The 12,822-nt window shown below is 35.2% G+C and overlaps 1 protein-coding gene and 1 pseudogene across 1 annotated transcript; both read left to right on the forward strand.

Moving 5' to 3' along the window:
* The first annotated feature begins 1,276 nt into the window (after nucleotides 1-1,276).
* On the forward strand, nucleotides 1,277-2,176 carry LOC746547 (olfactory receptor 4A47). The gene has a single exon (XM_009440388.1). The coding sequence runs from the start codon at nucleotides 1,277-1,279 to the stop codon at nucleotides 2,174-2,176; it is 900 nt and encodes a 299-aa protein (XP_009438663.1).
* A 6,716-nt stretch (nucleotides 2,177-8,892) lies between these two features.
* On the forward strand, nucleotides 8,893-9,803 carry LOC100612461 (olfactory receptor 4A15-like; annotated as a pseudogene).
* Nucleotides 9,804-12,822: the final 3,019 nt, after the last annotated feature.

Here is a 12,822-nt window from a genome sequence, read left to right on the forward strand (position 1 = left end):
GCGAACATTCTGTGATGGCTGGGAGTCTACTTTATTTGAGAGGCATAACACAATGTAGGTGTCATATAAACATTTTTCAATTGAATGAATAAATAAAAGATTACACTTACAATACACATTTCCACAATATTGACCATTATTTTAGAAGTAAGTGGCTTCTAATCTCTGAAATAAGTGTCTACAAAAAATAGATTAAATTAAGGATATGGAAAAGCACATTGTATATTTGGTGAATATCAAAACTGTCTGGAGCAGTATAAATGTGGACAATTGTAAGGGATGGATTTGGGGAGGTAGCCTGGATCCAGGTCATCTAGGGTCTTGTAGGCCAAGGTAGAAAGATTGCATTTCATTGAGTGCAGAATAGAAATCCACCATGGGGTTTTTGAGTAGAGGAGTGGTATGATATTAATAAGATTTTCAAAAGATCATTTGGGCTACTTCATGAAGGAACATTATTAGAGGCCAGAAGATGAGTGGAGAGACTTTGCAGGGGGCTATTAGAGTAGGCCAGGGGGTAACAAGATGGTAGTGAGAAGGATCCAATTGGGATATTTTGAAGGAAGAGTTAACAGGGTTTAAAAAATATATATTGATAATAATATTAAAGAAATAGAGAAGTGAAATAGATCGTAAAATTTTTAGTTTAAACAACAACGTGGTAGGTAGTAACATTTAATGAAATGAAAATAAGGAAGAAATGGGTTAATTGGGAAATTAAAAATTGATATCAATTGAACATGTCAGTTGGTAGTCACATACAAAGATCCATTCATAATTAGCTCTTCCCAGTTTGAAAATGTAAGTTTCCTTAAGTGGTTTCTCGAGTATTATACATCTGTGAATTTATACAGGATGCATCTTTATGTAGAATTCCCTTCCCATCCTCTCTTGTAGTTAATTATCACCTTTCCTTTATATCTCAGCTAAGACATTGCTTCCTCTGAAAAGTCTTTCCTGATCCTAGTTTGATTTAGTGTTTTAGCACTGTGAACCCTTACAATAATGTCAATATATTTATTATGACACCTATTTAATTGATATTTAATTTATTCCCTTTGGTATTTTATTTACCAAATCACTGAGAGTACAAAATTGTGTCTTTTTCAACTTGGCAATTCCAAAGTCTATGACAGATTTGACATAGATACTGCATACACATTTTTAACTGAATGAGTAAATACAATATTAAAATAGTAATGTATTTAAAGTTTTCCCCCCTTGTTTTATAGGTAAACTGCTTATATGATCTGAGGTAAGCAGCTGTAAAGAATAGATGGAGCCAAGGAAAAATGTGACTGACTTTGTCCTCTTGGGCTTCACACAGAATCCAAAGGAGCAGAAAGTACTTTTTGTTATGTTCTTGCTCTTCTACATTTTGACCATGGTGGGCAACCTGCTCATTGTAGTGACCGTAACTGTCAGTGAGACCCTGGGCTCACCAATGTACTTCTTTCTTGCTGGCTTATCATTTATAGATATCATTTATTCTTCATCCATTTCCCCCAGATTGATTTCAGACTTGTTCTTTGGGAATAATTCCATATCCTTCCAATCTTGCATGGCCCAGCTCTTTATCGAGCACCTTTTTGGTGGGTCAGAGGTCTTTCTCCTGTTGGTGATGGCCTATGACCGCTATGTGGCCATCTGTAAGCCCTTGCATTATTTGGTTATCATGAGACAATGGGTGTGTGTTGTGCTGCTGGTAGTGTCCTGGGTTGGAGGATTTCTGCACTCAGTATTTCATCTTAGTTTTATTTATGGGCTCCCATTCTGTGGCCCCAATGTCATTGATCATTTTTTCTGTGACATGTATCCCTTATTGAAACTGGTCTGCACTGACACCCATGTTATTGGCCTCTTAGTGGTGGCCATTGGAGGACTGTCTTGCACTATTGCGTTTCTGCTCTTACTCATCTCTTATGGTGTCATCCTGCACTCTCTAAAGAAACTTAGTCAGAAAGGGAGGCAAAAAGCCCTCTCAACCTGCAGTTCCCACAGCACTGTGGTTGTCTTCTTCTTTGTTCCTTGTATTTTTATGTATGCTAGACCTGCTAGGACCTTCCCCATTGACAAATCAGTGAGTGTGTTTTATACAGTCATAACCCCAATGCTGAACCCCTTAATCTACACTCTGAGAAATTCTGAGATGACATGTGCTATGAAGAAGCTCTAGAGAAGATACCTCATATCAAGTAGTACATAAGTGAGTTACCCACCAGGAAGAGAGCCATTTGACTTTACAGCCCTCTCCTTGGGACCCAGGAGTTTTTTAAAATCTGATGCCATCTTCCCTTTCTTCAAAGCATTTACAATTATTATTAAAGAATGAACAATGTGATTGTGTTAATAATAACAGTCTATCTCTCTGCTAGAATGTAAGATCTGTAATGTCTTGTTTTCCATTTTATCTGTAAAAACGTAATGCATAAAACAAGGAGTCAATAATATGTAGTGAATTAGTTAAGAAATTTTAGAATTACATTGATTTTTAATCAAGTTATTCCTGTATGTTTTTACCTTTCTTTCTGAGACTTAATTTCATTTTTAGTTAGATTCTTGTCCTTTAAGTTCATTCTTCTTCTTATACTATTTAAAATATTTAATGGTATATTTTATATCAATGCAGTCCTTTTCATCCAATTGAACTTGTACTGTATACAGATTTTTAATGTAATATTTCTAGCTTTTAAAAGAAAAATTGAAAGCCAAATGGATAATCATAAATAGCAATAATGGAAACTGTACAAAATAATATAAAATGAGAAATAAATCTCTTGTCCATATCTGAGTGCAGTCTCCTAGTTCTCTTCATCAGAGGAAGTCACTATTATCTGTTTCTTAAGATGTTTCAGGTAATAATCTTTAAATGTAAATATATGTGTGTGATTTTATCTATGTACAGAAGCTTGCTACTTCACATAGAAGGGAGCTAGGGCCTAGGATGTGGGCTTCATAACTCTTCCCAGTCCCCTATCCTACTGTGGTCAGTTAGTTGCATCCAGGATGCAAGACAAAGCCCTCTTTACTCTTCACAATTCACTCTCCTCTCCTCAAGCAGAAGGAAGGAGTCACTTTTGTTGCTGCAAGCTGCACTGCCTCGGGTCAGGGGAGGGGTGGCACAAGCACTCCCTTGGCAGCCCTGGCTGGTGTCTCCATAGGTCATGTGCTCCCCTATTGCACTGGCTCTAAGTCCAACCCAGCACTAGGACTTGCCTAGGAATTGCAGGCCTTGTGTCCTAGTCTGCCTTTGAAGTTTACCTAAGACCCCAGAGCACTTTAGCCCACAGTGGTGAGACTTGCCAAGAAATTCTAGTTTTGACTTCTGTGATGAGTGATTCCCCTCTGTCTAGAGCTGGTCCAAATGCAGTCTCCATGGGTGGGTGCCAGTTGAGCTCAGCATGGCTTTGCTCTCTGCTGTGACAAGGTAGCACCGAGTTCAATGCCAAACCCCGTGTCTATACTCTTTTTTCCTCAAGTGCACAGATTATCTCTTTGCACCATGCAGCCACTGCTGTGGAATTGAGGAGGGGTGTTATTGGTGATTTAAGACTGTCTTTCCTACCCTCTTAAGTGTGTTTCATTAAGTGATGTGAAGTTAAATCCAGGTACTTGGATTGCTCACCCGGTTTTCTGTTGTTATGCTTGCACTTTTGTGTGTGTGCAATTAGTTGTTGAAATTCAGTGTTCCTGCAGGAGGGACTGGGATTACGGGTGTGAGCTGTTATGCCCATCCCAAGGAACATTTTCTGTTACAGGGGGAGAGAGACAATAAACAAGTAAGCATACACATAAAAAGATAAAATATAACAGAGTGGAAAAGTGTAAAAAGTGAAACAAATGATGTGATAGAGAACTACTCAAAAGGTAGGGGGCTATGAGTGTTCAAAGGAGACCCAAGAGCACGTATTAACTGTTTACATAACCACTTCCAGGGATAAGAGACAATAAACTGAAAGGATATGAATAAGTAAACTCACTGGAGAGGAGTTTCTGTTTGTGGAAAGGGGAATTTTATCTGACCTGGATGAGTATCAATAACATCTCTCCTTGATTAAAAACTACACATTTTATTAAAAATAAACATGATACATAAACACACACACACATATTTTAGCAACCTTAACCTACTATAATTAATTCAGCTGTAGTTAAAATAAGGATGATACAAAATTAAACATACATATTTAAGCCATCATCTTTTTTCAAAACACCTTGTGGGAGCCTCCTGGCAGTTGGTGAACTTTCTGATGTATTCAACAGCATTGATCTCCACTTTGTCTCTGCATGTTCTCCTTTTATTTTAATTTTTACAATTTTTTCCCACATAAAATGTCTTGCAGTCACTTAGAAATGCTGAGATAAATTGACTGGTATATAGTAAGGTATCTGATTAACGAAATTTACACTAAAGCTAATTGGCCTTTTCATGGACTACAAGACTATGCACAACCACTTCGTACTCAAACATGCATTTCTCTTTCCAATGTTGTATGACCCAGTACCCAGCTCTTCAAAGCACATTTTTTTCTTGGTAGATCTCAGGTCTTCCTTCTGTTGGTGATGGCCTAGACCACTATAGGGCCATCTGAAAGTCCTTGCAGTATTTGGTTGTCATGAAGCAATGGTTGTGTGTTGTGCTGCTGGTGGTGCCCTGAGCTGGAGGATTTTTGCACACAGTAATTCAGCTTGGCCTTATTCATGGGCTCCCATCTTATGACCCCAATGTCATTGGTCATTTTGTCTGTGACATGGACCCCTTAATGAAGCTTGTCTGTGACTATACACTCAACAGATTTGCCTATTTTGCAGGTCATGACTTAAATACTAGGTTTTATATATTTCATTTATATTCAGACTGGACTGTTTCCTTTTGGTGATTTGACTTTGGTATTCTTTTGTAATTTTTTCCCTAGAGGCCATGATTCTATAAATCTTGTTATACATAGTTATTGTCCCTGTGGCATCTCCGGAGATACAGAGCCCACCCTCAGAGTTATGATAAAGGTCCCAATGAATTTAATTAGAGAAGAATCACCTTTGGAGATGCACCAGTTGAATGACTCAACAATATGTGCTGTAGTTCAAATGTGGATAAAGTATCCACAGACTTCTGCCCTTATTTTGAAGAGTATTTGTCTATAGCAGTATTCACATGACTGATTTTTTAGGAATTAAAATGATAGACTCAAATATGATAAAATAAGGATGAAAATTATTCTCCATCCTTCATATTACCCAAGGTTCAACTATGTGGCATGAATACAGGTTCATATAACTGATCGAAGAGCAATATGTTGTAAAGGCTATTTCATTATTTTATTTTATTGGTATAAAATATAAATATTTATAGTAAAAAGTCACAATTCTCTCTCCCACAGATTCAAGTTTTTTCTTAACTTCGAAATGCTTATTTAACCTATTCATCTTTTGATGAACACTTGGGTTGATTCCGTATCTTGGCTATTGTGAATAGTGCTCCACAAATTATGGGAATGTAGGTATCTCTTTGATATACCGATTTCATTTCTTTTGGATGTATAACTACCAGTGGGATTGAAAGATATATGCTAGTTCTATTTTTAATTTTCTGAGGAACCTCCATACTGTTTTCCATAGTGGCTGTATTAATTTACATTCCTACCAACAGATTATGATCATTCCCCTTTCTCTACATCCTCATCAGCATTTATTTTCTGTTATTTTTATAATAGCCATTTTAACTGGGGTGAGATAATGTAATAAAAAGGATAAAATTCTGTCATTTGCAGCAATGTGGATGGAACCAGAGGATATTATATTAAATAAAATGAGGCAGGCACAGAAAGGCAAATATTGCATGTGTTCACTCATGTGGGAGATAAAAAATTGACCTCATGATGGTAGTGAATAGAATGGTGGTTACCGGACGATGGGAAGGCTAGTGAGGAGAGCAGATGAAGAGGAGTTGATTAATATATACAGAAATACAGTTAGGTAGGAAGAATATGATCATGATAGGGCAACTATAGTTTGTAGTTGACTGTATTTCAAAACAGCTAGAAGAGAAAGTTTAGAATATTCTCAACATAAAGAAATGATAAATGTTTGAGGTGATGGATATCCCAATTACCCAGATATGGTCATTACATGTTGTGTGCTTTTGTCAAAATATCATGTATACCCCATAAATATATACAATTATAATGTATCCATTAAAATAAAAAATAAAAAAGTATTTATATAACATGTGTTTTTTATTAGGACAAATTTTGCCAACAGTGAAGATTTTGGGTCTCAGTTCACAATCAAGATTGAGGCTTCTTTAGGTTACAGAACATTCTTGATATTCATTTGGAAAATCTCAATAAGTTAAAAGGTAACCTTTTTTCCCCCTGAAAGACTGATATAAATCAAACTTTCTACAAGCATGGAAAACGTTGATCACATGGAAGCATTTCAAGGTCCAGTGATGATTCATGTGTTATTTTACTCTCTGTGTTCACACAGATGGTGTCAGTGTACACAGCTGTTATTTTTTTAGGACAAGAGGGAAGGTACCATCATCAGAACTCGGAATGAATTATTGTCGTCTTATGCATATACCCAGGAAGGTATTTATGTGTGAGATTCTGAACTAGGCTTTACATTATGCAGTAACACTGATGATGTGGGAATTCTGTCTTTTAATAGTTCTCTAAGTGATTCTGATAATAAGCCACATTAGTGGGTCTTCATGTTTGCTAAACTATATGTGAATTGACTCAATTCTGTAATACTTTTTTGGATATTTCAACATTAAATAACAGAATAAATTTACTTTCTCTACATCAGTGTTCTTAGAAACTAATTTCAAATGTAACCATTTGGGGGATATTTTAATGGGCAGGTATTTGTAAATCTCTTTATAGGATCAAGCAGTGTGTTCTCTATGCATTGATTAATATGCTAAAAATTAGTTGATATAGCATCTGTAGAAGTGGAATGAGTGACTTTCAAGAACCCAAGGTAAGACTAAAGTAAGCAAGGTGTTACTTCAATTCATAGGAATGATAGGTCAAGTAAGAAGAGTATTGAAATTGACCACTTGATTTAGTAAAGTGAAAGTGTTATTTAGAAAGAATAACAGAGAATCAAGATGGGGTGGTTGCTTGAAAGAGATATGCGGTCCAAGGACATAAATATATTTTTAAACGTGGGGATATATCATACAAATATGCTGGAAGAAGGATGCAATATAGGGAGGAAAATTGTTGACGTTCAAAATGGAGAAAATTGAAGGAACACTGTTCTTAAGAGTGGTAAAGAGCACGGAATCTAGTGCAACCTCTAGAGAGGTTGGCCATAGTTAGCAACACAGACAATCTGTGTATTTGAAGAGCAGATGGGACATTATTTATGAGGTTAGATTGAAGTAATGTCAACAGAGACTTAGCGACTAGTTGTCATTACTACGCTTATTTTAGGAGATAGCTGGGCTAGTGAATATTGTCACTACTTATGATATAGTTTTTTTTGTGTGTGTGTGTGAAGCCTTCTTTTCCTCTCTCTCTTCCCTCCCTCCCTCCCTTCCTTCTCCCCTATGTCTTTCCCTCCCTCTTTTATTCCATCTTCCTCCATCTTCCTTCCTTCTTTCCTTCCTTCCTCTCCTCTTCGTTAGTTTTATTCTTTCACACACAACTTCTCTCCTCTCCCCCACATCACCAATGCAAATGTAAACCCTGCTTACAACAAAAAACATATATCCTTCGTTATTTTCCCATGCTCATATAATCATATGCAAACACTTATAAATGGATACATGTATAGTATTTTTATTTTGTTTGCTGAATCATATTATTATACTGAAATGGCTGCCATTAATTGTTTTAAATATCTGTATTCCATATTTTTTGTTTGTTTAATGCCATTATAAATAATGTCACAAAAACATGCCATGCATCTGTCCTGATGTTCTAGGGCTCCAATTTCTATGGGGTAGCTTTTGAAGGGAGCAGTTGTGTTGAAAGATATTTTTACTTTCATTAGAGATTGCTAACTTTTGTTCCAAAAATATTATAAAATCCATATTTTCCCTATCAGTGTAAGAAAATACCCTTTTTTATTTTTGCTAGCTATAGCTACTATCACTTTTAAAACGTTTTTGTCAGTTTCATGAATATAAGGTGATATTTGTTTTTTATTTTGTATTTTTCTATTTATAGGTGAACTTCAGCACCCTATTATATTTGGCCACTTTAATGTACTGTTTTTTTTAAATTGCTGGTTTCTGTCATTTGCCCAGTTTGCTATTGGTTTGTCTCTTATTTATTAATTGCTTAGAGCACTCTTTCTCTTTTAAATATTAACTCTGTGTCCTCAAAATTATAAATATTTTTAAATGGTATATTTTCCCAAATTCTTAAACAATTTTGAAATTGTCAAATATGTTTATTTTGGATTTCAATTTTTAAGATTCTCCCATCCAGAGAATGTAGAAAGTCATCTCCTTTATTAACTGGAAAGTAAATATAAAGAAAATCTAGCTTTAGTTTTATATTAAATCTTTAATTCATTTGTATTTATTTTTGTTTATGGTATTAGCTATATGTATAATTTTATGATCTTCCAGATGTAAAACTAGTTTTGGCAAACTCATTTGTTTAATAAACTGTCCTTTTCCCATATATATCCCAAATTACTTATTTCTCTCTCAATTAATTTGTAAGATTGCTGAGGTTGGGGACCATGCTTTAATCAGCCTTATATTTTTATAATGTCTTGCAATTCTGGAACATAATAACTCATAACACCTATTTGTTGAATGAATAAACAAATTATCCTAAAATTTAATGAAATTACTAGTAACAATTATATTTTTAGGTAATTTTGTCCTGAACACTGGAATAAGGACATACAGAAAGGCATGTGGAGCAAAGGAAAAATGTGATGGAGTTTGTCCTTGTGGGGCTCACTCAGAGCCCCCAGGGACAGAAAATATTATTTCTTGTGTTCTTGCTCATCTACATTGTGACAATGGTAGGCAACATATTCATTGTTGTGATTGTGGTGGTCATCCCAACTTTGGATGCCCCATGTACTTCTTCCTTGGCTACTTATCATTTATGGGTGCTGTTCATTCTACTACAGTTACCCCAAATATGATTATAGACTTACTCTATGAGAAGAAAACCATTTCGTTCCAAGCTTGCATGACCCAGCTTTTTATAGGACACCTATTTGGGGGTGCTGAGATTTTACTCCTTGTTGTCATGGCCTACGATGGCTACGTGACCATCTGCAAACCCCTGCATTATTTGACCATCATGAACCAACGGGTTTGCATTCTACTGCTGCTGTTGGCCTGGGCTGGAGGTTTCTTGCATGCTGTAGTTAAACTTCTTTTTGTTTACAACCTTCCCTTCTGTGGCCCCAATGTCATTGACCATTTCATCTGTGACATGTACCCTTTATTAAAACTTGCCTGCACTGACACCTACGTTACTGGCCTCACTTTGGTTGCCAATGATGGGGCAATCTGTGTGGTCATCTTTATGCTCTTACTCTTCTCCTATGGGGTCATTCTGCACTCCCTGAAGAATCTTAGTCAGGAAGGGAGGCACAAAGCCTTATCCACCTGTGGCTCCCGTATCACTGTGGTGATCCTCTTCTTTGTCCCTTGTATTTTCATGTATGTGAGACCTCCTTTGACCTTACCCATTGATAAATCCTTGACTGTGTTTTACACTGTTATCACCCCTATGTTGAACCCTCTAATCTATACTTTAAGAAATGCAGAAATGAAAAATGCTATGAAGAAGCTCTGGACCAGAAAAAGAAAATGAGGTGGCAGACAAATGTATCATCTATTTTCAGTGAAGAGTTGCTCCCTCCAGGAAAGCCATTTGTGATTATTTAATGGCAGTGAAATTTTCCTCAGGTTTAATAACTAGTATGCAGTGAAAATCATTTATTACATGAATACTTGCAATAATCAAAATATATTTAGAAAATTTTAATAACTTATTGGAAAAATATATGTTCACTTTTTGTCTGTAGAATGGCTCTCGAGATGATAATTTTATGTTATTAATACTATAAATTTATTTAAGTTTATGAAAGTTTTTCTCATGTTTTTCTTTTAAATAAAGTTAATCCTTTTTTGGAATTAATAGTGCTCATTACAGATTTCAGAAGAATGAATTAAGAAATAAGACATAAAAATTTCATTTACTCCTCCCCACACAAATACAGACCACATTAATATTTGAAGTATATATTTTATTTTTGTATTTGTAAGATACTATTTATATATAATTTTGTTCATATTGCTAGCATATTAAGGTTGAAGAGGAATAATGCTTCCTTCAGTATTATTCATAAGGAGACAGTATACTAAAAGAATCTGAATGAAAAAGGGAGACATGCAGAAAAATAACTAAATCTTACTTATTTCTCCAATTGAGAAATCATATTAAGTCCTCAGGCGAAGCAGCTTGATTTGGTGCTACATTTATGTAAAAATGATCCATTGATCTTCCCAGATGTTTAGAATATCTGATAATACCTCTGCTATTTTCAATACTCCCTTCTCATGGCCTTCTAAAAAACAGCCAGGCTCTGCTTTTCATATGGAAAATTAGCATAATCCATAATCTATGAACTTCAAATATGCAATGCAGAGCCAGATAGTAAATATTTTGGAATACACCATTGTCAAGGAAGATAGACAGTTGTGGTGGTGCATGTCAGTGGTTCCAGCTGCTCAGGAGGCTCAGGTTGGAGGATTTTTTGAGCCCAGGAGGTCAAGACTGCAGTGAACCGTGATCATGCTACTGCACTCTAACGTGGGTGACAGAGCAACACTGAGAAAAAAAAAAGAAAGAAAAAGAAAAAAAGATGCTGGCAATATATGATGCTTCCATTCTTACTTTCTTTATTGATAGAATGCAGATTATTAGGTAAAAAAAGGACTAAAACATATTGTTTTGTTGGAAAGACACTTAATTCATAAAAATCCGTGTTAAAATTTCTTTTGAATCAGGCTTGAAATAAAATTTTATCTGCCCCTGACTACAGGTAGAAAACATGTAATCAAAGAAACTCATTGTTCCTGCTTCTCCTCTGTAGTCTGGATTCATGAGGGACTAAGGCTAGGGAAAAACATGTCAATTTCCCTGGTAAATCACACTATGTGAGTTCACTTTGTATTATTTTTATCCTTATTATTATTACATGGAGATTTCTTATATCATCCAAGCTCTTCCAAAACATAGCACCATTCTCCAAATAGTATTGAGCATTTGGTAGTACCAGAGTTTATATAACTAGGTCCTGCATTTTTGGACATGTAATTAATTTTCTAATTTGTATGGTTCTATTAAGTGATGAAATAAAAAAATCTTGGTTAATTGTCTGTTTATGTTTATTGGTCTGAAAGTTCCCCGAAGTCAGGGAAAGTTACTTCTCTTTGTGCTCTCTGTTCCTTGCACAATGTCTGACACATAGAACCCACTCCATAAACTTTGTTAATTACTTGTTTCCTTGAGTTCTTAATCTATTGGAGGCAGAATTTTTACTGATACATTCTGATAAACATTTTCCATATCAAAGATGCATATATGTTCATACCATTCTTTGATATTTGCTATAAACATTTACCTTACTATGTTATTGATGCTACAATTATGGATGTTTTTATATAGAAATGTTTTATCTTAACTTTTTTACTTCTTATTTTTTTCTGTCATATAACACCTCAGTAAATTCCATTTCCCTCTAGTGACTTTACACATTTTAACACCTTATTTTATTTATTTATTTTTCTTTTCAGATTTTGTTTTAGAATCAGAAGGCACATGTGCAAGTTTGTTACAAAGGTATGTTGCATGATGCTGAGGTTTGAAGTATGATTGCACCCACGCCCAGGTAGTGAGCATGGTACCCAGCAGGTAGTTTTTGAGCCCTTGCCCACCTCCCTCTCTCCTGCCTCCAGTCGTCCCCGTTAAAAAAATCACTTTACAAAAACATTTGTTTTCCAGCCAATGGAAAATTTATTTTTCTTTATCATAAGAAAATATTGAAGTCTAGTTTTCCTAAACAGGTAAAATAACCTGCCAATCTAATCCATTAATTATTTTCAATAGCAATTTGGAATTTATCCTTTTAGTATGTCAAATTCTTTACATCTGGAAGGTGCAATCTCAGGACACTTCTTCTGTTTCTTCTTTTCTTGTTTTTTGGTTTTTTTTTCACCAACACACTATCCCAGTGGTCAAGGATTTTAAATATTTAAATAGAGATAGTCTCCCCTAATTACTACTCTTTTTCAGCTTTCTTGCAATTTCTAAATATTTATTTTTCCTAATAAATCTTAGGGCTGTTTTGTAAAGCTTGAATACTTTTCATAAAATTATATTTAGGGTTTCATGACCTTATTTGTTTATTTTGAGCAAAATGGTGTATTATAATATCTCATTTTCCTACCTAGAATAAGACACTTATTGTGAAGTCTTGATCGATAAATCTCAATCAAAAAGTGGGCAAAGGACATGCACAGACATTTTTCAAAACAAGACATACATGCTGTCAACAAGCATATGAAAAAAGGTCAATATTAGTGATCATTAGAGAAATGCAAATCAAAACCACAGTGAGATACCATCTCACACCAGTCAGAATGGCTATTATTAAACAGTTAAAAAATTACAGGTGCTGGGGAGGTTTCAGAGAAAAAGGAATGCTTACACAGTGTTGATTGGGGTGTAAATTAGTTCAACCATTGTGGAAAACCATGTGGCGATTCCTCAACAAGACCTAAAAATGGAGTTACCATTTGGGCCAGCGACCCCATTACTGGTTATA

Source organism: Pan troglodytes, chromosome 9 (genome assembly GCF_028858775.2).
Source record: "Pan troglodytes isolate AG18354 chromosome 9, NHGRI_mPanTro3-v2.0_pri, whole genome shotgun sequence".
NCBI lineage: Eukaryota > Metazoa > Chordata > Mammalia > Primates > Hominidae > Pan > Pan troglodytes.

What these genes read in the sequence shown, in the direction of transcription:
- LOC746547 (XM_009440388.1), top strand. Translation starts at nt 1,277, where the DNA reads ATGGAGCCAAGGAAAAATGTGACTGACTTTGTCCTCTTGGGCTTCACA.